The sequence below is a fragment of the Drosophila albomicans genome, chromosome 3 (assembly GCF_009650485.2).
Source record: "Drosophila albomicans strain 15112-1751.03 chromosome 3, ASM965048v2, whole genome shotgun sequence".
In the NCBI taxonomy this organism is placed as follows: domain Eukaryota; kingdom Metazoa; phylum Arthropoda; class Insecta; order Diptera; family Drosophilidae; genus Drosophila; species Drosophila albomicans.
The window spans coordinates 40,988,249-41,011,432 of NC_047629.2; the positions used below are offsets into that span (position 1 = coordinate 40,988,249).

At 36.4% G+C, this 23,184-nt stretch overlaps 1 protein-coding gene across 14 annotated transcripts in view; it reads right to left on the bottom strand.

The window, feature by feature from the left end:
- LOC117570920 (phosphatase and actin regulator 4) overlaps window positions 1–23,184 on the bottom strand; it is a 138,160-nt gene that overhangs the window by 28,276 nt on the left and 86,700 nt on the right. Inside the window, exon 1 of one of the 14 annotated variants that reach the window (XM_034252844.2) lies at window positions 7,033–8,381. The exons of 12 other annotated variants lie outside the window; for them this stretch is intronic. In XM_034252844.2, coding sequence (XP_034108735.1) covers window positions 7,033–7,858 — 826 coding nt within the window. In that variant the 5' untranslated portion in view covers window positions 7,859–8,381. Of the gene's footprint in view, window positions 1–7,032; window positions 8,382–23,184 lie in introns of those variants that run through there. One more of the 14 variants, XM_034252846.2, reaches the window with a different exon arrangement.

Genomic DNA, 23,184 nt, shown 5'->3' on the forward strand with positions numbered 1-23,184 from the left:
ACTGAATTAGCAACGCACACCCAACGACATAAAAGTAATTAGTTAACATATTTGCTTACTTCGTTCGTTTGGTTCAGTTTAGGATGACAAATGTGCAGAAGTGTAACTAAATGAGAATTCCTCTCTCTCTCTCTCTTTACATTCGACATGCGGGTTTCGACAGTTGCTGTAAGCGGTAAGTCGATACTTCAATTTGCTGTTGCAAAACCGCAAAATGCTAAACGCAATGAAATGAAACGTCACAGCAAACAATGCGCACAAAATGGCGGCACACACACACATATACAGAGTTCCATACTCATACAGCGAGCTGTGTAAATACAAATAGAGCTGAACAAACCAATGAGACAGTGTTGACTGCCGGACTAAAGCTGAAGCCGTGGGCGTGGACTGATGGGCTCAATGTTGCTGTTGCTGCTGCTTTTGCTGTCCTGCTGCTGTTGCTTTTGCTGCTGCTGGCATGTCCTTCAACAAAGTTGACCTTGCACTTGCCACTTGCTGCAGTTGCTGCTGCTGCCGGATGTTGATTTTCATGGCTGCCGTTTTGGTTTTGCCCTGCGCTGTGTGCAAGGACGCAGCAAGCTGATAAACCCACCCACACACACACACTTACATACGCACACACTTACACATGACTGCGTCCACGTGCCGCATAAAAAATGCATTGAAAAGTGCGTAAAGTTTTCGCCGTCAGGCTCAAGGCTTATTCCTCTCTCCCTCTTCGCCTGATGTTTAATTACACATTTTGTGCAATGCAAATTTTTGTTCAAATTTTTTCATACTTGCTTTGGACTTTTGGCCAAGCGCCAACCCACACACACACACACAGAGTGAAAGAGACAGAGAGACACACACGTGGCCAGCAATTGTTATGTAAAACTATCAAAAATGGCAATTTAAATGCCGCCCAAAAAAGTAGGCTATGAAATAAACCAACAACAAGATACAAGTTTTGATTGCTATCTCACTTCTGTATTTCTCCCTTTCATACCTATATCTTACTCTCACTCTCTCTCTCTCTCTCTCTCTGCCTACCTCTCTGTTTCCTTCTCGTTCTAGTTGTGTGTGCGCCTGAGTAATTCAATTTAAATTGTTTTACAAAATGTTGGCATGCCATGAGCTCTGCTTATTGTTGCAACAATAAGACAAAAGAGTTCAAGGCGCATAAGCTCGACTGTGAGATATGCTGTAGTTAGTTTTAGGTTTGTTTGAATTTTATTAAAATTCTCTACGAATTCTTGAAATATGATATGTTGACTTTATTACATTTTTTTTAGAAAGCTAAACAGTATATAATTTAGGTTTGCATAAATCTCATTGAAATTCTTTAGGTAGCTAAACAAAACAAGAGGAAAGCTAACTTTGTTCAACGTTATGTTCCCTTTGTTTAAAAGGATACAAGGATTTATTCGAGAGTGATCCGTTGTATTGAAATTCCATACCTTAACAACACGAATACACATCTCATACATAAACTAAATTTTTGAATATAATCAAAAGGATTTGACATATTAAAATATATATTTTAGTTTGTAAAACCCTGCTCAGTTACTTCATCAATATATTTATTTTATATATACAAAATATATTAAAATCACGCAACATATTTCCCTCACTCATCATATCTCAGTTCTAACATTTTTTAAAGGGTATAGGAACAAGCAAAGCTAGCACCACAGCAACAGCTGTCAAAATGAAATATCCTTAGCAAATGCAGCTCGAGTCGAAACGCAGAAATCTTATATGGGGAAAAAGGATTCACAAGGCAGACAACAACAAACAAAATGTAGCGCAGGTTATAAACTGGAAACATAAATAAGCGCATTTCTGACTTGAGCGAAATGCATTAGAAATCGCAGCATCCGGAGAAACAATCTCAGCTGCTGCTGCTGTAGAAATTGCAAATAGTTTTCATTCTGTCATGACACTTTATGAAATGCCAAAACGAGAAACGAGAAACTTGAATACAAGCAACTGTCGAGTATAAGTTTGCATTGGGATGGATAATTGATTACCGCAGTATCAAAGCAGAGCATTTATTTTTATCGATAGTTTATCCCCAAGTTTTATACGAAGTTTGGACACATTTTGATTAATGCATACGCAAACAAAAAAAAAGATTTATTTTTTCTTTTTACTTATCTGTCGTTTGTGATTTTTATGCACAGTAAACTCACCTGCAAATAGAAAAAAAATAAAGTGTGGAAATTAGTCAAGGAACAAGATTTATAGCTTAAGCGCTTAAGCGGCTTATCTGCAAGTAATTAAAAGTTAATCAATGCAATTTAATGTAATTAATATCAGCAGCTGCTCTCGTAGCATAATCAACTTTTAGAAACTGCGCGACAGCGTCAACAAAATTTAAGGTCCCCACCCAACTTGTTTTCTTTTCTGCTTTCTGTTTTATTTTTTTGCCAAATCATAAAAAGTTTCGACAAGTCACGCATTCAATTAAAAGCCCAGTTGTAGTCGTCACCTTGCTGCCTTCATCATCTCTCACTCTCGCTCTTAACTGAGTGCGTTAATGTTTGCGGATTATAACGCCAAGGTTCAAGCTTCAGCCTCAGCTCCAGCTCCAGCTCAGCTGACTTTTCAGCCCGTCGATGTGGTTATAAAAACTGGCATTTGCATTTAATTATTAAACGCTGCGCTCGACGGCTAAGTAAGTGGATGGCTGGATGGGAAGTGTGTGTGTGAGAGTGTGTGGGAGGGATTTGTGGCACAGCCGTCATTACAGTTACCGTTATGTAATGCAGCATGCGGCATGGCCCGGAGAGACGCAAAGTTTTGCGGCAACTTCAATGCCACATTACCAATTGCCTCGAGATGTGCTTTGCATTTCTTTCGCGATACTTTGCAGGATTCTCCACAACTTTCTCTCTTTCACTTTTTCCATCCACATCGCCATTTGCCACGTCTTGCTTTACAAATTCTGTGCACATTGCTTGGCTTGTTGCAACGTTTAATGCAATTTCAGTTAACTTTCTTGGCCCATTGCGAAAAAACTCTTTCCGCATCTTTCGTTTTCCCCATGCGCCAAGTGCACTTAAAAGTTAGGCCAAAAACTCAACGCAAACGCCAACGTCAAAGCAAACTTTTCAATTAACTCCCAATTAATGTGGGCCCTCCCAAAGTGTTGCAAGTTCTGGGGTCGCTACCATCGAATGGCCAAAAAACTATCAGCGATATTAAAATTTTGCTTGGCTTTTGTGTGTTGTGTGTGTGCTACATGCTTGAGTGGAATTTTGCATCGATGCATGCGACAAGCGCACACAAATTCTTAAGGTTGTGGCATGCAACTAATCGCAGTTTTGAGGGGGGCAACCAAAACTTTCAGAGACTGGGAGTCTTGTATGAATAAGTTAAGTTAACGCTTAAGAGCAAACAAGAAGAAGAACGAGGTGGTAAAATTGATAAGACAGAGAATTTGTCTCCAAGGAACAAGATAAACGTTAAAGATCAACATACTGAAAGGAAAGTGCAAAAGTTTCACGACAAATATTAAGAGTTTAACATAAATTATAATAATGAAAGAAAGATACAGTCCCACTATTAATTTTGAACAAAAAAACAAAATACTGCGGTAAAATATAGGTATTTAATGTACCGAAAATATACTGAAATATATGTATATCGATATACTGCCTAATGTAAAAATACCATAAAGTATAAAATCTACTATTGTATATTTTATGTAAAATATACCACTACCTTGAAAATATACCGTAGCGTACAGCGAGAAATTTATTATATATGCATATTTGGTATATCGATATACTACTACTCTCAAAATATACAAAATGTTTTCATTAAATTCACAGTTGTGTGTATTATAAGAAGCTTCAGGAGTAATTTACCAAATCAACAGCACAAATTCAATGAGGCTGAGGTAAAAGTTTTGTGCATAAAAGACTTCGACAAGGATGCTTACTATCTGCACCCTTAAGCAAAAGGTTTTGCATAATTGCAGTAAACTGTTCGACAAATTTAACAAATTTCAATAGAAAAACTTTTCATCGAAGAGCCCAACAATCTGGACTAGCTAAATAATTGCATTATATAATCGTATTTTGTGTGTGTTCTCTCTCTGTGCAATGCAAATAGTTTGGCATAGTAATCATCATCATCTCGATTGTATTGCATAGTTGCAGTTTGCCCGCAAATCATGTGCTTCCACAACCTTTTCTCCCTTTCACTGTCTCTCAAGGGTTTCCATCTCCACCCCATTAAGCTTTAGAATTTAGTTTTGCTTGGGTTTTGGCCTGTGGCAAGTTCTAGAAATTGCTGCCAAAAATATATCGTTGGCAGGTGAATGCAAGCAAAATATTTTAATAATGAAATGAATGGCTAATGGACCAGTTTTCTCTTCAACTTGCTGACAGACTGACGGACTGACTGACTGACCAACAACAACAACAAAACTGCAAGACAAACTCAAGTCTTGACTGGCTTTTGTATAGTCGGATTTATGGCTTCAAATTGTTTGTTTTCACTGAATATTTCATAACATTGCTGCCCTCTCACCCTTTCTTTAGTTGGCTCTTCGCTTTGATGTTCGAGTTATGAGATGAACTGTGTGCATTATTAGATTGCCAGGCATTCGACTCTTGGCAACGAGACAGCCGCCAAGCGTATTATGTAAATCGAGCAAATAAATAGCGAATGCATTGCACAATAAACCCAATAGAAACAGCAAGAAAAAACTTGTTGTCTGCAAAGTTTTTTTGTGAGCCAACTTTTCGCTATGCGAATGCGACAAATTGGATGGCGAGGCGACAGAATTTCGACACCTCAATAAGCATTTTCCGCGCGTGCACGCATTCGAAATGCAATCAACCATCGAGGCGACAATTTGCAATTGAAATTGCAATTGCAGTTGCAGCTTTAAACTTATTTTTTATTGACTTTTAGCAGCTGCCAGCGGCAGTTGAATGAGAATGAGAATTGAGAATGTGACTGATGATGATGGCGATGAGAAGCTTATCCTGCGGCATCGCACAATGTTGAAATATCTGCATATTGAAGTGGAATGTCAAGCAAACTAAGCACTGTGTGCAAACTAGCTGAAGAGTTAGAGTGGGCATATATATTCGAGAGAAAGAGAGAGGGGTAAACATCTATGTACACATATATAGAGACTTATAATCCCAGCGAATGTCAAACATCGATTCGCTGGCAAATATGTGTTAAGCATGGAAACTTTACACACACAACTTACTTTACGAGTAACACAACATTCGTGTTGCATTAAGAACAACAACAGCGAGCGGAACGAGAACAATAACTGGCCAACAACATTTTCAATTAAGTTGCTGCACACACTGCACACACGCTTGCTCGCTCGGCTTATGTCTAATCCCCTGACCACCAATCTGCCTCGAGCCTTGCCAACAATTTGACGATCTCCCTCCTCCTCCTCCACTTCTACTTTATGTTCGCTCACTGCACGGTCATAAAACATTTACGCATTTTATGTTGCTCGTCCCGAAGCTGCTGTGGGGACCAATTTCGATTGAATTTTGCAACAAATTTTCAAGATGGCGCACAAGCAAGAAAAGAAAAAAAAAAAAAACATCAGTCACGGAAATATCGACAATCAATAGACCAACATTTTCAGCGTCAATGCTTATTTAACGAAAAAGAGTTTGAATCAGCGTCTGATTATATTTTGAAATTGAATTCTTTTACAAACAAAATTCATTTCAAAAATCAACATGTGAAATGCTCAAACTAAAATTGATTTCGATAAATAATGTAGCAGACAATTGCAGTCTAGCAATCAATTATTTTGGAATATAAGACGGTAAGTAATCAAATTTGAATTAGATTAATAATCAACTTATGAAACGGTTGAACTCAAATTAATTATCATAAATAATGTAGCCCACAATTACAAATACTACATTCATAATATAAGAAGGTAAGAGGGAATGTAATCGAATTTGAGACAAGCATTTGTATCAAATCAAAATCAGCATTAAACTAAAGTTGATTATCATAAATAATCCTGAAGATAATTGTGGTCTAACAAACAATTAGTTAATATTAAAAGAAGGTAACACAACAATTTTCATCAATTAGAGCAATTTTCTATCTGTCAGCAATTATATATATTATCATGGCAAATAACTATTAATTTGATTACTGATTTTGCTAGTCACGCAGTTTGTAATTATCATTCATAAAAATATGATAATTGATGGGAATAGTAAATTAGTTGACAGTTCTTCATTCCGGCAAAATAATTTATTTTTTCTCAAAATCAATTATGTTTCGGTCTCGAAATATTACCAATTTTCACTTTCAATCATTCATTATTATTATTATTGACAAATTGACTGTATTTGCTTCAATAAAAACTGAAAACTAAAATAAAAATGTATGTACACTAAGCCTAAGAAATGTAGCATACTTTTTAGGGAAGTCACATTGACGTAAAATAAGCTCACTAAGCTTGGAAATGTGCTAAGTAAATTTATGGTAGTATAGCCAATTCAAATATTCACAAAATTAGGTTTGCATAGTCAAAAAGAAAACAAATAAACTCTAATACAATATGGTACACAAATAATCCATCAAACATATGCAACATCTTGGGCAACACACAAACACATTTTGCAGACTTTTAAGTAAAAGGAGACTTAAATGTATTCATCCAGTCGACCTTCCAATGAGAGTAGTGTAAAGATATATACTATTATTTTAAATGTTGAAATACTGATTTAAGTTTGTAATTCATTCTCTATGAAGAAAATAGTCTTCTAACTTAATTAGGCTTCATTTCATTGGAAATGTATGTATATTTATAAAAGAAAAGGCTTACAAATTAAAGCTGTAAAGTCATCAAATAAGTAGCTTACAAATGTAAGCTGCTGTTTAGTCAGCAAATAAAGTAGACAAAAAAACCTTCAGTCAGTACTCGAAAGTAGTTAAGACAATTCAGTCAGTTGCTCGACAGCTGCCCACAATTCTCGCCCCATTTTATCTATTTTTTTTGTTGTTCACAGGCCATTAAGTAAGACCTTTGCTTACCTAAACTTCGCTTGACTGTGCCACGTGGCTTGCTGCTATTGATAGTCACAGCAATGGTTGCCGTTGTCTTTGGCTTAAGCTTCGGCAGCGGCAACGGCAAAGGCGTCGCCGACAATGTCAATGTCTTCTGGCTGCGAGCCAGCGAGTGCTGCGACTGAGATGGCGACTGCTCCTGGGTGGTGGCGCTGGGCAATGCCGAGGTCGAGACCGAGGTGCTGGCGCGTTTATAGCCCTCCGTTAAGAAGGCCGGAGGCGGTGTGATGGGCGGTGCCGGAATGCACAGTTGCTCATCCACCGGCGAGCTGGCCGCAGTGCTGGGCGCTGTGATCGATTCGCGGAGACGCAAGCCACCAGGCTTGAGTGTGGTTGAACCGCTGCCAGCGGCGACGACGGCGCTGTGATTGTGATGGCTGCTCTCATTGCAATAGAGCTCCAAATGATGTTTGTCACAGCGACGCCGTCGGCGTATATTTGGCGCAATCGTCTTCATTTTGGGGCCATGTGCGGAGGATGCGTTTGCCAAGGCGGCCGCCGCCGCCGTTCGACTGGAGGAGGAGCTGCCGTCTTTGGAATTGAGACGGATGTAATGTACACGAAAGATGCGCACTGGTTGCTTTGATTGTTGTTGTTGTTGTTGCTGTTGCAGCAACTGTTGCTGTTGTTGTTGTTTCTGCTTTTGTTGCTGATGTTGCTGGAGATACTCTTTGTAGGTTTGCTTGCGTGGTTGCGGTTGCTGTTGTAGCTGTAGCTGTAGCTGCGGTTGCGTCTGCGTCTGTGACTGAGACTGCGGTTGGCTATGATTGCAGGCTGTTTCGTATTGCAGCATTGAGTTGCCGAATCTTGGCCGAACAATCAAAAGTTCAATTCAAAATAGTAACTCTCTTTCTTTTATATTTTGTTATTGTATATAGATATATATGTATATATATTTTTTTTGTGGTATATATATTTTTAATTGTAGTTGTATATGTATGTAGATTTCATTAGTTTTGCATTTAAAATGGAAGCTTTCAATTGCTGCGTTTGTAACTTTGTTTGCATTAATTTGTATAATGTGTTGCTGTCTCTGTTGCTCCTATTGTTGCTGTCTCCCTCTCTCTCTCTCTCTCTTTCTCTTTCTACTCTGTTTGCACTGTTTTGTGTTTTGTTTTGGCTTTTTGGGGAAATCAAACAAATATTTGCACGTTATTTGACTTTACTCCAAATATTGCATTGAAATCCAATTCAATTCAAAAATTCAATTGTGTTTGCTGCGCATTTGATTTGGCAATAAATATTTATTTTTGATATATTGTTGATTTACTTCAAATATTATATAATATATTTTTGATAATTATTGATTTTTATTTTCTCGTACACTCAATAACAATTACAATATATTGGCTTTAAATATATATTAAAAATATTTTTGCGTAATATTTATTGCAACATTGAATTCGAAGCGTTTTTATAATATGTATATAATTTATATTGTTGTATATAAATATTTGGTTTATTCTTTGGTTTCTCTCTTTTTTTTTGGTTTTGTTTTTGGGTTGTATAGTTTAGCATAAATATTTGCGGTTTAATTAACTGTTAAAATCAACTCACATCAATGTACTGAAAGCCTCTTTGAACGCACGTCTTTTGTTGGCTTTTTTTTTCGATTTTTGTTATTTGCTCTGAATATGTTTATTTATTTACTTATTTCGTGTATATCAAATATGTCTGCATATTATCGATTAATTAGTTTTTAATTTAAATTTGCTTTTGTTGATTAAAAATTCATTAAAATCGTAGTATTGTTGTTGTTGCTGCTGTGCTGCTGTTGTATTGTTGTCTTCACTTCAATCAGGAAACAATGTTCAAAGTTGTATTTTTTTTTTCATTTTGTAGTAACTTTTTGTTGTTGTCTTTTTTAATAGAAACTCTTGGGTTTTGTGTTTTTTTTACTCTCGCCTGCAAAATTTGGAGTGTGTCCTTTTAATTGCCCCACAGAGACTGCCAATAAATTTCGATCCAAATGTATTGGCAACCCAATGAATGCAAATTTTCACCAGCAAAAGAAGCAAAAGGCAAAAGCATGAAACTTTTTTTCTTCTACTTAACTAAGTAGCTTCCTATTCTCACTCTCACACCCTTGCTCGACTTTTGCTCTCTCTCTCTTTCACAACCGATAGGTTGTGGCCTGTGTGTGCCACGCCTCATATTGGAATTGCTAATCAAACCGAGAAGAGCTGCCGCAATGCTCATCATTATGTAAATGTTGATTTTTCATAAAATTAATGACTTGGCACCACATTGAGGCAGGCTTAGAGCTGCGTGACCAATCCCAAGGATTGCCGGGGATGAATGGATGGAAGTTGATATTGATGCCACTGACATATTGGCAGCATGCTGCCTGCTTGCCTGCCTTCTTCGAACTCTCCTATCAATAGCATTGAAACGTGCCCAAAATATTCGATTTGATTTTACGATGTGAACCATAAAAAACCGTTAACAACAAAAATCCAAAAAAGGAAAATTTTGCAGCTCACAAATGAACAAAAAGTTAAGGGCGTGCCAGCAAAGTCGAATAATTAAGCCCAAGCCACAAAATCGTAGGGGAAGCATAATGTAATTTTGATGTTTTCCTGCGCAGCCAAATTGAAAAGAGCCACGAGTGTTTTGCTCTACTAGAACAGAGTGGAAGATGGGCAAAAGCGGTGGCAGCAAAGTCGCATATGGCTGCGACAAATGAGGCGGCATCCAATCAGAAATTGCGTTGCGCTTTGGCTATAACTTGTCACTAGTATTGATGAGGGATAGTGAAGGAAAACAAAGCGAGGGTAGACTAGTAAAATATCCTTTAGTGGAAGTAGTTCTAAGCTTAGAATAATGAACAGTAATAAGCTATGATATATTTACGAATATTACGTATACGATATGTCAATATTACGTATACGTTATAAACAAGAAAGCTGAAAATGAGCCTTGTTTAAATTTGAAAACCAGTCATAGACAGTTCATTTATTAATAAGCAATACGTATAAAGGTATCGACTATTACGTATACGTTATGTCAATATTAGGTAAACGTTGCGCAAATATTACGTATACGTTTAGACTGAAAATGAGCGTGGCTTACACTTAAAAACTATACTTTGACAGTCAAAAATTTGATTACTTAAACAGTGTTAAGCAATAGACAATTTGTAATATTACGTATACGTTACGTCAATATTACTTATACGTTCAAAGATACTAAAATGAAAATGAACCCGCCTTCAATACTTGAGCAATTACTCAACTGTTTTGACTATAAAATAATTTTAAATATTACGTATACGTAGCCAAATTATTAAGTATACGTTGTACAAAGTTTAACATTGTATTTAAAATCAATTCTTAGGCACTCGAACAATAGATTACTAAACTATTTTATAAGAAACTTTCAAAATTACGTATACGTTAATATTACGTATACGCTACATTCTTATTAAATATAGGTTCAATGTGAATCGGAACTATAGAACAGTTGTTTGTTTCCAATTTACAGGGTATGCTGGCTAAGCGCACAAGCCATGCTTGTTATTATGCTGCATGACAACGCAATCCACTCGGAGATAGAGTAAAAGAATTCCATTTGCCAGGCCAGTCAGACAGACAGCCAGAACAGGGAGCTATCAAGTTGCGTTCGTAATAAGCCAATCAATTCAGTGTCAGATGAACTGCTTCATTAATTTCACTCGGCGAGCATACAAAAGGCTCGAGAACGAGAAGTAAAAGCAGAAACAGAATTATGAAGAGCAATAGCACTGGCAGCAGCTCAGACAAAACTGAAGTATCCAATATAAACGACGCATGCCACAAAAGTCACGTAAGCCTCCAGGGCGAAAAGAGGGGGCGAGATGGAGAGGCGATAGAGATGGAGGAGAGGCAAATGGCATGTTGCACACAGACCAAAAAGCTGAGAAATAAGCCTGCTTAGCTGTTGGTATGTGCCGCACAAGGACGCTTCAGAATGGCCTCTGCCAGCTGGCTCTGCGCAAAGAGCCAACGAAGCGTATTGGCGGGCAAAATCTACCAACTTATTATTTATGTAGCAACAACAGTGAAGATGAGATCCCATTGCTGAAGTTACGATGCGTATTTGGCGCTCTCAGGTGCGTATTTTAAAAGCACAACAACAGCAACTCGAAAGGCAAAGCGCGTTAACATTATATCAAGCGTCTTGTGGTGGTAAATAATAATATTCTTATACTTCAATGCGGACAGCAAAACAATGTTGATAGCTTAAGCAGCAAGTTGGGGATGGGATGGAAGGAAACAGAATGAGAGAGAGATGAAGAGAACGAGGAGAAGTCTGGTAATGGCCGCTCGTTAGGTGGCATTAGGGAGTGTAGCAAATTGACCAACGAATGACACAAGGATAATCGCACTGAAAATACCATCTCAGATGCTGCTGCTGCTACACAACAGTTATTTGTAGTTCCAATTGTAAGGACTGTTTGTCTGCCATTCTATGTGTGTCTGTGCCTTAGCATCTGCCTCTATCATTAATTGTAAAAGTTTAGGCCTGCCTCATGTCAATTTACGCAAGTCGAGCGCAAAGTTTTTTGCTTTATTTGTTTTGCGGCTCATCAAATGGAAATTTAGCTATTTATTTTGTGCGCCAGGCTCAAGCAAAAACTGAGAAACTTGTAATTGAATAGCAATTTCTCAAAGAATTCCTCATATATGGAAACTGCTTTCGCCAGTGAAATTTTGTTTGCATAATTACAAGACTTTTGCCAGATTATTTCCATATGTATATTTAGCTTTCAATAAACACACAAGACTTTCTTTCAAGTAATTGCTTTGAAAAGTTTTCGAAATTTGCATTTATTTACGCAAATTTCATTATCAGCAAATTACATTCATAATGTCATTAAGCGAAACAATTAAAAGGCAACGCTTGACGCGACAACCTCAGACTCAATTAATTGCATTAAGTATACGCAAGCATGTAAAATACACGAAATTTATGTGTCGTTTCAATAAATTTGTCGCACACACACATGACACACAACGACGCCTTGACTTTGTGCCTTGAAAATGGAAATATTGTGAGCAATTTTCTCCCGCGTCCAGTCAATGCACTTTCCCACATACTTGGCATACTTTTCTATTCTTTTTTCTTTCGCCGCCGGAGAAGAGAGTGTGAGAGTGAGAAGTGAGCGTGAGAAGAGATTGTGACAAATATGTTTCGAGTACTCAAAGAAATACAAATTTTCGGTTTCATTCACGGCCAATGCTGAATATTTATTTTCGACGCAATGGTGTGGGCGTTGATTTGCGCTTTTTTATTGGTGAAAATTCATAAACATTTCTTTTAGCGCAAAGCATAATTTCATTACTATACCAAAAACAGCTAAAAGGCGATACACGCGAATGCGTTTAACAGCTCGTAAAACGCAAAACGTAATGCGGAATTGTTTGTTACCGAAAATCAAATTTGTGAATCGAAACGAATAATCAAAATTGGAAAATCAGGGTAAACGAGAATTTTTCGAAACGAAACGAAACGAAACGAGAGAAAAACTTAATCGAAACGAAAAGAACAAACACGTCAAATTGTCTTTTGTATCACATCACACACAAATGTTTTCGCATTAATTAATAAACATTTTCCATCATTTGCTGTTGTTGTCTTTTTTTTTGTATTTTTGTTTGTGTTTTGTTGGTTGTTCTCCAATTGTGTTTTATGAGTTTTATTGTTGCTGCTGTTTGCACGTTTTCCACACACTAATTCGAAAAAATGTTTTTCTGTTTTTGAATGTTTTCGTTTTTTGGGACGTTTTGCGGCCGACGCGTCTGAGATTTGCCAACAAACTGATGCCAAACGGAAGCCGTCCAAATGTTTTTCATGACACTCTGCCGCGGCAAAAACGCCACAGTGGCGGCCACTCGACAGCAACACAGTGGCAGCCACAGCCAAAAGCCAAAGCAGCCGAGGCAGCAGCAGCCGCAGCCAGCCAACCAACAGTGACTGCGACAGCGACGCCAGCTGCGGCAGCGACATCAACTGATAAGCAGAAGAGAGCTTTTTTCGGTTACAAAAGAGAAACATTCGCGCGCTCTTTTTTAGCTTTTTACGAGTACGAGTGGGAATGAATATTTCAAATCAGCCATAAACTATGCTTGTGTTTAATGAGTTTCAACAATAAAGTCATTAGCTAATGCATTAAAATGTAGCAAGCAGAGTAAAGGCAGTTAAGCAAACTGGCCTCTAATTAACTTTTCTTTGGCACAACAGCTTGAGCTTCAACGTAGATAGACACTTTAAAATCTACATAATTAACTTGACTAGCTAAGCACTTAGAAGCGCGGTAAATAGCGTATGCTATATATAATTTAGAATTAAACATTTTAATTAAAAATTTAAATAAATTTGAATTCCTAAAATGTTTATAAAATATGTAATAACTTTGAAGAAACTAAGCTGCTTAAAATAATACAAGTTCGCATTGTGAACTGAAGGAAAAATATGTAATTAGTTGCAATTATGTTTTAGACTATTTTACTTTGCTTGTTTGAATTCTTCACCCGATAAAACTTTGAGGGAACTGAACTGTTAACAATTCCCGATTTATTTCGTTTTAGATCATCAATTTATTTTGTAAAATTTTTTAAAATTCAACAATGAATAATTTAGTATAGCAGATTTTGGAAGAGAACGCAAGCAATAATATCTAAATTAATAAAGATGATATGAGCCGAATATTTGTAAAATTCATAATACTTTTTATTTACAAATTTTGAAAAAATGTACTAAAATATTATTACAATAATAGCCAAATTAAATTAAAAGTAAATTTATCTAAATATTCACCATTCTTTTTACAGCAATACACATATATGTATATATAGCAAATTGAATATTGCAACTTTAAAATAAGGAGCAGAATAAAATACAAATCAATTGCCTATATTATTTGAGTTGAATTATGAGTCACATATGTTTAGTAAAAATTGCTTAAAAAAAAATAATAAAAAATAAAAATAATAAATGAAAATAAATAATAGTTCCCACTAACTAAGCCACAAATTTTCTTCGGCAACTCTGCAGAATAGAATTTAAACAATCAAAGGACTTAGTTAAATTCTTATCAAATTTGAGAAAAATTTCTGTTGAGTAAAAATTGTGTTAAAAGTAATATTACTTTCACCAAAAAGTGTTGCTTTGACATTTTTTAATTCATGAATCTATTGAGTAATAATTTCATTAAAATAGATATTACTTCCACGGAAAAATGTTTCTTTGACATTTCTTCTTTCATGAATTTTTATGAGACTGACTTTACGCTATTAAAGAATGTAATGAAATTTGTGGAAATAATTTAGTTACAAAATATGTTTGGCCAATAGAATGAAGTGCAACCAAAATGAAAGAGAAAACACTTCGAGCAAAAGCTCGCTCTCTTAGAGGCGCAACACGCCTGAGCGAGCTTTTTTTGCTTTCTGTTCTCTTTTCGGCTCTTTTCAAACTAGCGCTGTCTTGCTTACGCTCGCACCTTGTGTTGTTGTTGTGCGTTTTGTTTATGCTAGGCCTGTTTGTTGGCCCGGCTCAACGCACGAACACACACACACACAGACACATGCACGCAGACAGACGCATACGTAAGCACACTCATACACACTTGCGCTTAAACTGTACTGTGTTGTCCTTTCGCTGTTTATGCATACAGTCTGATTGAAATCATGCAAAGACCTTCTCCACAACATTTTAGGGGATGAGCAGAAAAGGAGAAGAAGGAAGGAAGGAGGAACCTGTGGCTGGCTTGAGTAGATTATGTGCGTCAATGCAGCAGCAGCAGCAGCAGCAACGCCATTGCCATGGCCAAATGCGTTCGTAGGCGAGCATCGCTATCTCATTCGGTCTCTCTCTCTCTCTCTTCTGCTGTTGCCTGTTGCATATAGCATCGTACTTGGTAGCGATTATGTCCTCGTCGGTCAGTTGTGAATTTCAATTAAAAAGGACACGCAGCAACATTGATTAATTATTGCAATTAGCAGCGCAAAAAAGATGAGAGTACGCAGAAGAAGAAGAGGAAGAAGAGGAAGGCAGCAGCAAATTAGCTAAAGTAGCCTTCATTAGCAACGCCCAGAAGTATGCTATGCTTTTTATTTATTTCTCACTATTTCTCACATTCTATTTCACTCTCATTCTTGCTCTCTTTCTCCTTCTATCTCTGTCTCTGTATTTACTTCATTGCCGTGTTGTGTGTTGCGAGCGCGCCTCAAAGTCATAACTTGAGCTCTGCTGTTGTCCATAGAAATTCCTCTGCATCCTTTTTTTTTGGCGTTGTCACTGCCAATGCCATCGAGAGCGACTTCCTGTGTCCCTGAGTGAGTTTCCCTTCAATGCCAAAGCACCGCATTGTCAACACTTCATTTCAGTTCCTTTTCTTTCTCGGGGTGTGTGGTAAACGTTTTTCATTTGCAATCAGACGCGCGCTGTGTATTATGAGCATCAGCCTGACAGTGTCTGCCAAAGGATGTGCTCATGGTCGAAGGTCGCTCTTGCGTTGCAGCTAAAAATAATACTGCCCTGAAGTTGTCGTTGCTGTTGTTTTTCTGTCCCTGACAATGATTGTAGTCCCTCAGCACCCCTAAAGGACACCCGCCACGCAGCAAGGAAAAAAAACACGAGAGAGATAAACACAAAAGGTATGCACAACTTTTGGGGTTATAAAAATAAGCATACATTTTGGGATAATACAAGGATTAAATCAGGCATATTATGTGCCGTCTTATAACACTTTACGTAAGCAAACTCTCACAGCTTGAACTATGCCTTTTTTTTGGGTTAAAGTAAATGGATTATTAAAGCAAAAAGAACGTGTAAAAAGGTAATGCTGCCCATTATCGATAATTGAGCCAGTTGACAAATCAGAGTTTACGTGCCATTATTATGCTAATTTATATAATGATGCTTGCTTTTTCAGCAATTTTGGTAGTGATAGCTGACCAAATTTTGTTTAAATTGTGCTATTATTGTGTGAATTATGAAATATAAATTAATATACAAAAGATCTTCAATGTTTGAATAAATACAATAAATAAATAAGAATTTTAAAAATAATAAAAGTGAAAGAATAATAAATATTATAATTTAAAATACAAATTAAAGATTTCTAGATGACAAATTTAAAATATAAATCAATAAATAAAATATCTTCATGAATAAGCAATAAATTTAATTTATTCATAATTGGGAGTCTTAAAGAAAACTATAAGTTTGTCATGTAACAAATGTTACTTATTAAAAATGAAGATTTTCTTATATATTGTAGCATCATTTTTTTATTGTATTGTATTATACTGAAATATACCAATTTAACATTTGGTATTTTTATTAAATAGAGTTTAGAGCTTGAAATATAAGTTTCCAGTATTTTTTTTTACCTTTTTTTAATAAAAATTTACGATTTTTAAATATTTCATAAATGGTAATCCGAATATTGGACTATATTTAGTATTTAATTAAAAATAATGGTTCAACATTTTCCTTACAACTCCCTCAAAGCGCATTTTTGTCGTTACAACTACTAAAGAACCTAAAGAACTGTAGAATTAGGTATTGGAATTGCTAAACAAGAAATAAAAGAATTGTCAAATTATTTGTTATCGCTACAACATTATTTTTTCCTTAACTATGAAAGATATATTTTTGTCGTTGGAATTACTAAAACAAACTATTCTAAGTATATTTAAGTCGCTTTAATAGCTGCGCCTTTTTTTTAAGAGTCGTTTTGTCGTTGCAATTGGTACACAAAAACTAAAGTTCTGTTGAAAAAGATATAAATTTAAGGAATATGAAATATTAATAAATTGACGAATTATTTTCGTAGCAATTTAAAGTATATTTCAGTCGTTCCAATATCACGTGACATTTTTGGAACACTGTTTGATTGACGTGTGTGTCTAAGGCAAAGCCAGCGGCTAATCAAAATTAAGATTATTCCGTACATTTTCGAGTTGGCAAGGCAAGTTGCTGCTGAAGGCCGCTGGATGGGCCCAAGAGGCGGCCAGCAGGAAGGGCGTGTGCCAAAGGACCTTGAGGGTCAAATGAATTTGAACGCCACACACAATAAGAGCAGAAAATAATGTGAAATATGCATAAAATACAAATACAAAAAGAAGACGAATACAAATACGAAATGTAACAGAAATATGGAATACAGATACATGTTGCCACATACAGTTTATGAGGTTGCCCACAGCAAAAGCAACAGCAACAGTAACAACGACAGCAAATAGTAGAACAACAACCACAACAACAACTGAAACTGAGAGTGGAAATATGTGTGTGTGTGTGGAGAGCAGCCATCCAAAATGCCGGAGAAGAAATGGCGTCCTTCCGTTCCGTTGTTGTGCCATTGACAAGCCAAAAGCGATGGCAAACAAAGGCAGCCAGCGCCCCGCATCACAACAGATAGACAGCAACAGACCACAGACAACAACAACAACAGTAGTAACAACAAGAACAACAACGAGGCACGAGGACAACAACAACAACAAGAAGCAGAGCAAAAAGGGATGACCGCGGGCTTAAAATTCCAAGGCAAATGAAAAATAAATACCACAAAGATACAAAACAACAACGCCGCGACGCCAGCAATGCAATTGAAAATTTTGCCGCAAAAAGCAACAGCAACAATAACAAAACAAAAGGACAAAATAGCGAAGAAAATAAACAAAAACGCGAGAAACAAAAATAAAAACCAAAAAACAAGAAACCAAAATAAAAACAACAAAACGAGCAACCGCAAAACAAAAAAAAAGAAAAACGAATTGCTTACATAATCAGAGGCAACAGCAAAAAGAGGGAGTGGGCAGCTCTTCAAAGAGAGAGCGAGATAGCGAGCAAAGAGAGCAGTAGCAGCAGCAGCACGTGTTTGTCTCCCAGCTTGTGCAAGTGCATGTGTGTGAGAGTGTTTGTGTGTGTGTGTGAGCAGCCTCCGCCTTGAAGCTGAACTTGCTTTTCAATGTTTTTACTTGAACTTGAATTGATGCGCTCGCTGCTCTCTACCTCGTTCGCTCTCGCTCGCTCTCTCTCTTCTGTACGTTCACATTGTTGCTTGCTCACTCTCGCTGACACGCTTCACTCATTATATGACGACGCGCACGTGTTAAGAGCTTTTACACCCCCACACACATTGAAACACTACATCGCTCTCTTGCTCTTTGACTTTACTCTTAAAGTTTACAAAGTTTGTGTGTTGGGCGTCATTAAAAATGCGAGTGACGCAAGTGATAAAAAATTAATGCCAAAGAGCGCAAAACAGCAACAAGCAGCAGCAGCAACACAACAACAACAGCAACAACAACATAACGAACAACAACAAGGAGCACAAAATGATAATAAGAACAACAAACTATTTAGCATGTTGATGATAATTCCTGGTCATAACTTTGATGCTTTTTATGGAGCTAACAGGTTGCCCCAAAAAGGCGGCAACACACAGCAAAACGAAACAGCAGCCAAAGGCAACGCCAAAGAAAAACTCATCGAAATGGACAACAAAAAAGTAGGGAAAAGTTGAAATTCCAAGGCAATATTACTCAACGAGGCGATGCCCTTGATAAAGTGTTGTTTCCTTGGGACTAGGATAATATAAAATTTATTGGAAATTGGACAAGATGGTAAAATTATGTGTCAGAGATTAATTGAACATCTTGTTTAGTAGAATAGAAAGATATGTGTTTAAGAAAAGTTTTAAATTCGCATCTTGTTACTGGGTCAATCTTAAAGGTAAATCAATAAATACTCAAACGTTTCTTAAGAATAACTAATAATATAAAAGCAATAAACATTTTTATATTCAATTTGGTGTTTTCTTAAAAAATAAATAATCTATTAGGAACAAAAATACTGAAATATACCGATTTAACATTTGGTATATTTCTTAAATAGAGTATATTTATTTCGGGAAAATTTTAATGATAATTCTGCAATACTCTTAAAACATAAATTATATAACGTTCGGTATTTTCTTGAAATATAAAAGTTTAGTAAGAACAAAAAATACTGAAATATACCAATTCAACATTTATTATTTTTATTAAATAGAGTATTTTTATTTAGGGAATAACTTTATGATAAAGCTTGAACTTATAAATAAATTGTATAAAATTTGGTATTTTCTTGAAACATAAAAGTTCATTAGGAACAAAAAATACTGAAATATACTAATTTAATACTTGGTATTTTTATTAAATCTTGTTTCTTAGGAAAAAACTTTATGATAATTCCGAAATGAACATAAAATATAAATTTCCATGTTTTTATCACAACAAAAAGATCTCTCACCCATAAAACTTTTAAGATTCGAGGGTATTGAAAAGAGAGAGAGAAGACAAAGTTGTAGCTTAAGCCGTATTCAAAGTAGTTTTTATGCGGGCATTCGTAATATTCATGAGCCCAAGTCCAAAAGGTGGCCAATAAAAAGAACTGTGTGTGTGTGTGTACAAAGGCGCACACAAGAAGAAAGCAATGTAAAGAGAACAAGAATATGGCGAGAAGTAAATTGACTAAATTAAATTTTAATAATTAAATGCAGGCGGCAATGATGATGCCCCTTTGCAATGGCAACTGAAACAGCAGCCGCCGCAACGAATCAGTTTTCAGTTCTGAACACGTGTTCCTCCCCTCTCTCTCTCTCTCTCTCTCTCTCTCTCTCTCTCTCTCTCTCTTTCAGAATCCTCTACCAATCTATGGCCCTGCACTGTCCTCTCTTCGGTTGCCATGGCCGAGGAACGAAGAAGCCCACGTGCAAATTTGCATGCGAAATTCGGTTAGGAAAACAGCTTGAGGAGCTCACTTGAAACATGTCGTTGCATAAATAAAACCGTTTTAAAACACAATGCTGGCAGCGATAATGATGATGACGATGATGATGAAGATGACGACGCTGTCAGCGAAGGAGACGAACACGATTATGATGTACATCGAGTTAGGATTGAAGAAGAGGAGCTGAAGGCAGATGCAGGACGTCGTCGACTTTGATTGACTACCAGAAACTTGAACAGCATTTGCATAAGACTCGAGACTTACACAATGGACAATACGAAAAGCAAGTGAAACAAGCAAAAACAACAAATGACTGGAGCCCACATAAGCCCCGATTATTCTTCGAAACAAATCCATATACTCACTCGTACATTTCTAAATTTAAATGTTAAACAAAAAATTCACAAAAAAAAACATGTCTGATGAAAACAAGATTATCGCAAAAGCTGCTTCAGGATCTAAAAACCTGAACACATTTAATTAAATTACAGAAATCAGCAAATAATATTTTAAAGAATCTGAAAGGACACACACAGAGAAGAGCCAACAGATTCGCATTAATGCGACCATGGAGCACAGCAATGAAAAGCAAACGTAGGCGGATCACCAAGAGAAAAAAAGAGAACATTAATATTTGCGGTAGCAATGTGACAATTGGGAGTCATTGCATGTCGAAGCAGTGTGGCGACAAGGACAACACAAAGGAAATAAACTGACCATGAAGGTGTGTGTTGGAATTAGCGAGGTGACAAAAAAAAAAAGGAATGCTTGTATGGGATTTTTAAATCGCATAAGCTAATAATAGAATTTAAAGGTAAGCAAATATTATAGCAAATAAATAAACAAATTTGGGACATGATTTTGTTATAAAATTAAATACAAACAAAATTACAATTTTAAAATAATGCCTGACGAATTTAATTAAAATAAAATAGAAAAACACTATAAGATTTCAATTTTATTAAGCTGTTAGTACTCCAACTCGAATGTGAGATATCCGGCACTCATTTCCAATGAAAGTAAAACATTGTGAAAGTGGATTATTGATGAAACCGAGACATATTAATATAATATTGCGAAAAATACCGAAATATATCAAAAGCTATATTTGGTATATTGATTGATATATTATTCAAAATATACTATAAAATATACCATTAGAACAATATTATATACACAATTAATATTGTGAAAAATATCAAAGTATGCGGAAAGCCATAATTAGTATATTGATACTACTTATATATACTACTTTATACTACTACTTTATTCATTCGCCAATGATTTTGTCGTTGAATGTAAAAGTAATTTGATCTTCACAGTTTAGAAAGAGCACAATAAGTATGCAAGTAAGTACAAACTACAACAAATACTATAAACTAAAAGTTGTAGCGAATTTATATAAAAACAAGTAAGAAAGTTACAGTTGAGTGTGCTCGACTGTGAGATACCCGCTACCCATTTTGAATAAAAGCAAAATATTGCGGTATTTTTTTCAAAATATACCAAAAATGCAAAAATACTAAAAATATACCAAATGGTATTTTTGTTATATCGATATAGTACCACATTCAAAATATACCATAGACGGCATAATATACCAGATTGTCCGCCAAAGCAACTAAGACCCCTAGTAAGTAGGCGTTTTTGCTCATACAAAAGTATTTTTTTAATAACTTCCACAATTTTTATCTGATCGCAACCAAATTTTCAGGAATCATAACTACTATAGTAGTTATTATATATACCAAAATTCGCAACTCTAGCTTTAAAATTACGCTTGTTATTCGATTTTTGATTTGCGGGGGCGGAAGTGGGCGTGGCAAAAATTTGAAACAAACTTGATCTGCGTGCAAACATAACAAATGCTGTCGAAAAAAAAATTATAGCTCTATCTCTTATAGTCTCTGAGATCTAGGTGTTCATACGGACGGACGGACAGACACACAGACACACAGACGGACAGACGGACAGACGGACATGGCTATATCGTCTCGGCTGTTGACGCTGATCAAGAATATATATACTTTATAGGGTCGGAGATGCCTCCTTCTACCTGTTACATACATTTCCTGCCGGCACAAAGTTATAATACCCTTCTACCCTATGGGTAGCGGGTATAAAAATACTGCATCATTCATTTCATTAATTAAATAAGTGAAGGAAATAAACTGCAGAGCACAAAGTTCGTTAAAAGTTAAATAGAATGTAGTTTCGCAACGCCTACGCTGATTAATCGGCAACAAAAGCGATGCTAAATAGCTGTATTAAATGTAAGTAAGAATAAATGAAATTAGACCAGAGCAAGCCGAGCAAAAAACAAAACTGAGAAATCATCGTAATTTTTACAAAACAAAAAACAACAACAAAATTGTTTATTTGGCATTAACGCAACTTTTTATGGCCGTAATTCGTGCAAATCGCTTTCCTTAGTGAAGGTTAACATGGAAATGTTCTTTGGCTGCTCTCGGCAAAAGAGAGAAACAGAAAAAATGTCTATAAATTATGTATTCAGTTGCATGAACAGTTAGTCGAAGCCAAAAAAAAACAAAAAATACCACGCCATAAACAAATTAGCCAAGCTTGCAGTCTGAAGCAGCCTCCCCTCGCCTTCACCCCTCTCTGAACTCGGTGAGTAATTCATTTTTATGAGCTGATGCTGTCTGCCACAACTGCGGCTTGTTGTTGTTGCTGTTTGTTGGTTGCCACTGTTGCCTCAGCACGTTGTGCTTGGGTTTTAGCTTTGCATATGGATTTGGTTTTGGCTTTAGATTTGGTTTTGGTTTCGGTTTTGGTTTCTGTCTGGTCTGCTTCATTTTCTTTTTCGCCTCGCTTTTTGGCAGCAGCTAACGAAAACAAATGATTATCATTTTCAGTTGTGCAATGCAAAACAGAAACTGAAACAGCGACAGCGACAGAGAAAAATCTGTGGAGAATACCTGCCAAAAAGAAAGAAATGCTTTATAGCCACGATATAGAAATTGACAACTGATAAATCATCAGTTACTGCAGGCAATTGTTATTTTGGCATTTTGTCATTTGGGCGTCAAGGACAAACGAATAATTAACTTGGCCCCAAATGGCTGCCAATGTCGCAACAGCAACAGCAGCAGCTGACTCTGAAATTGAAATTCTCTCAAGGAAAAAGCAACAACCAAAAAAAAAAAGCAGGCGACGATAAATCAAGCAAAACAATCGAGTGAGAGAGAAGGGAGACAGCTGATGAGACAGGACATGGACATGGACAAAGGACAAATTGTTGCACAAAAATGCGTTGTAATTGCCGAAATCAAATGGCCGTAATTTAGGTTGACAGTCAACGACAACGACAGCAGCCCAGGACAGGACACGACAGGA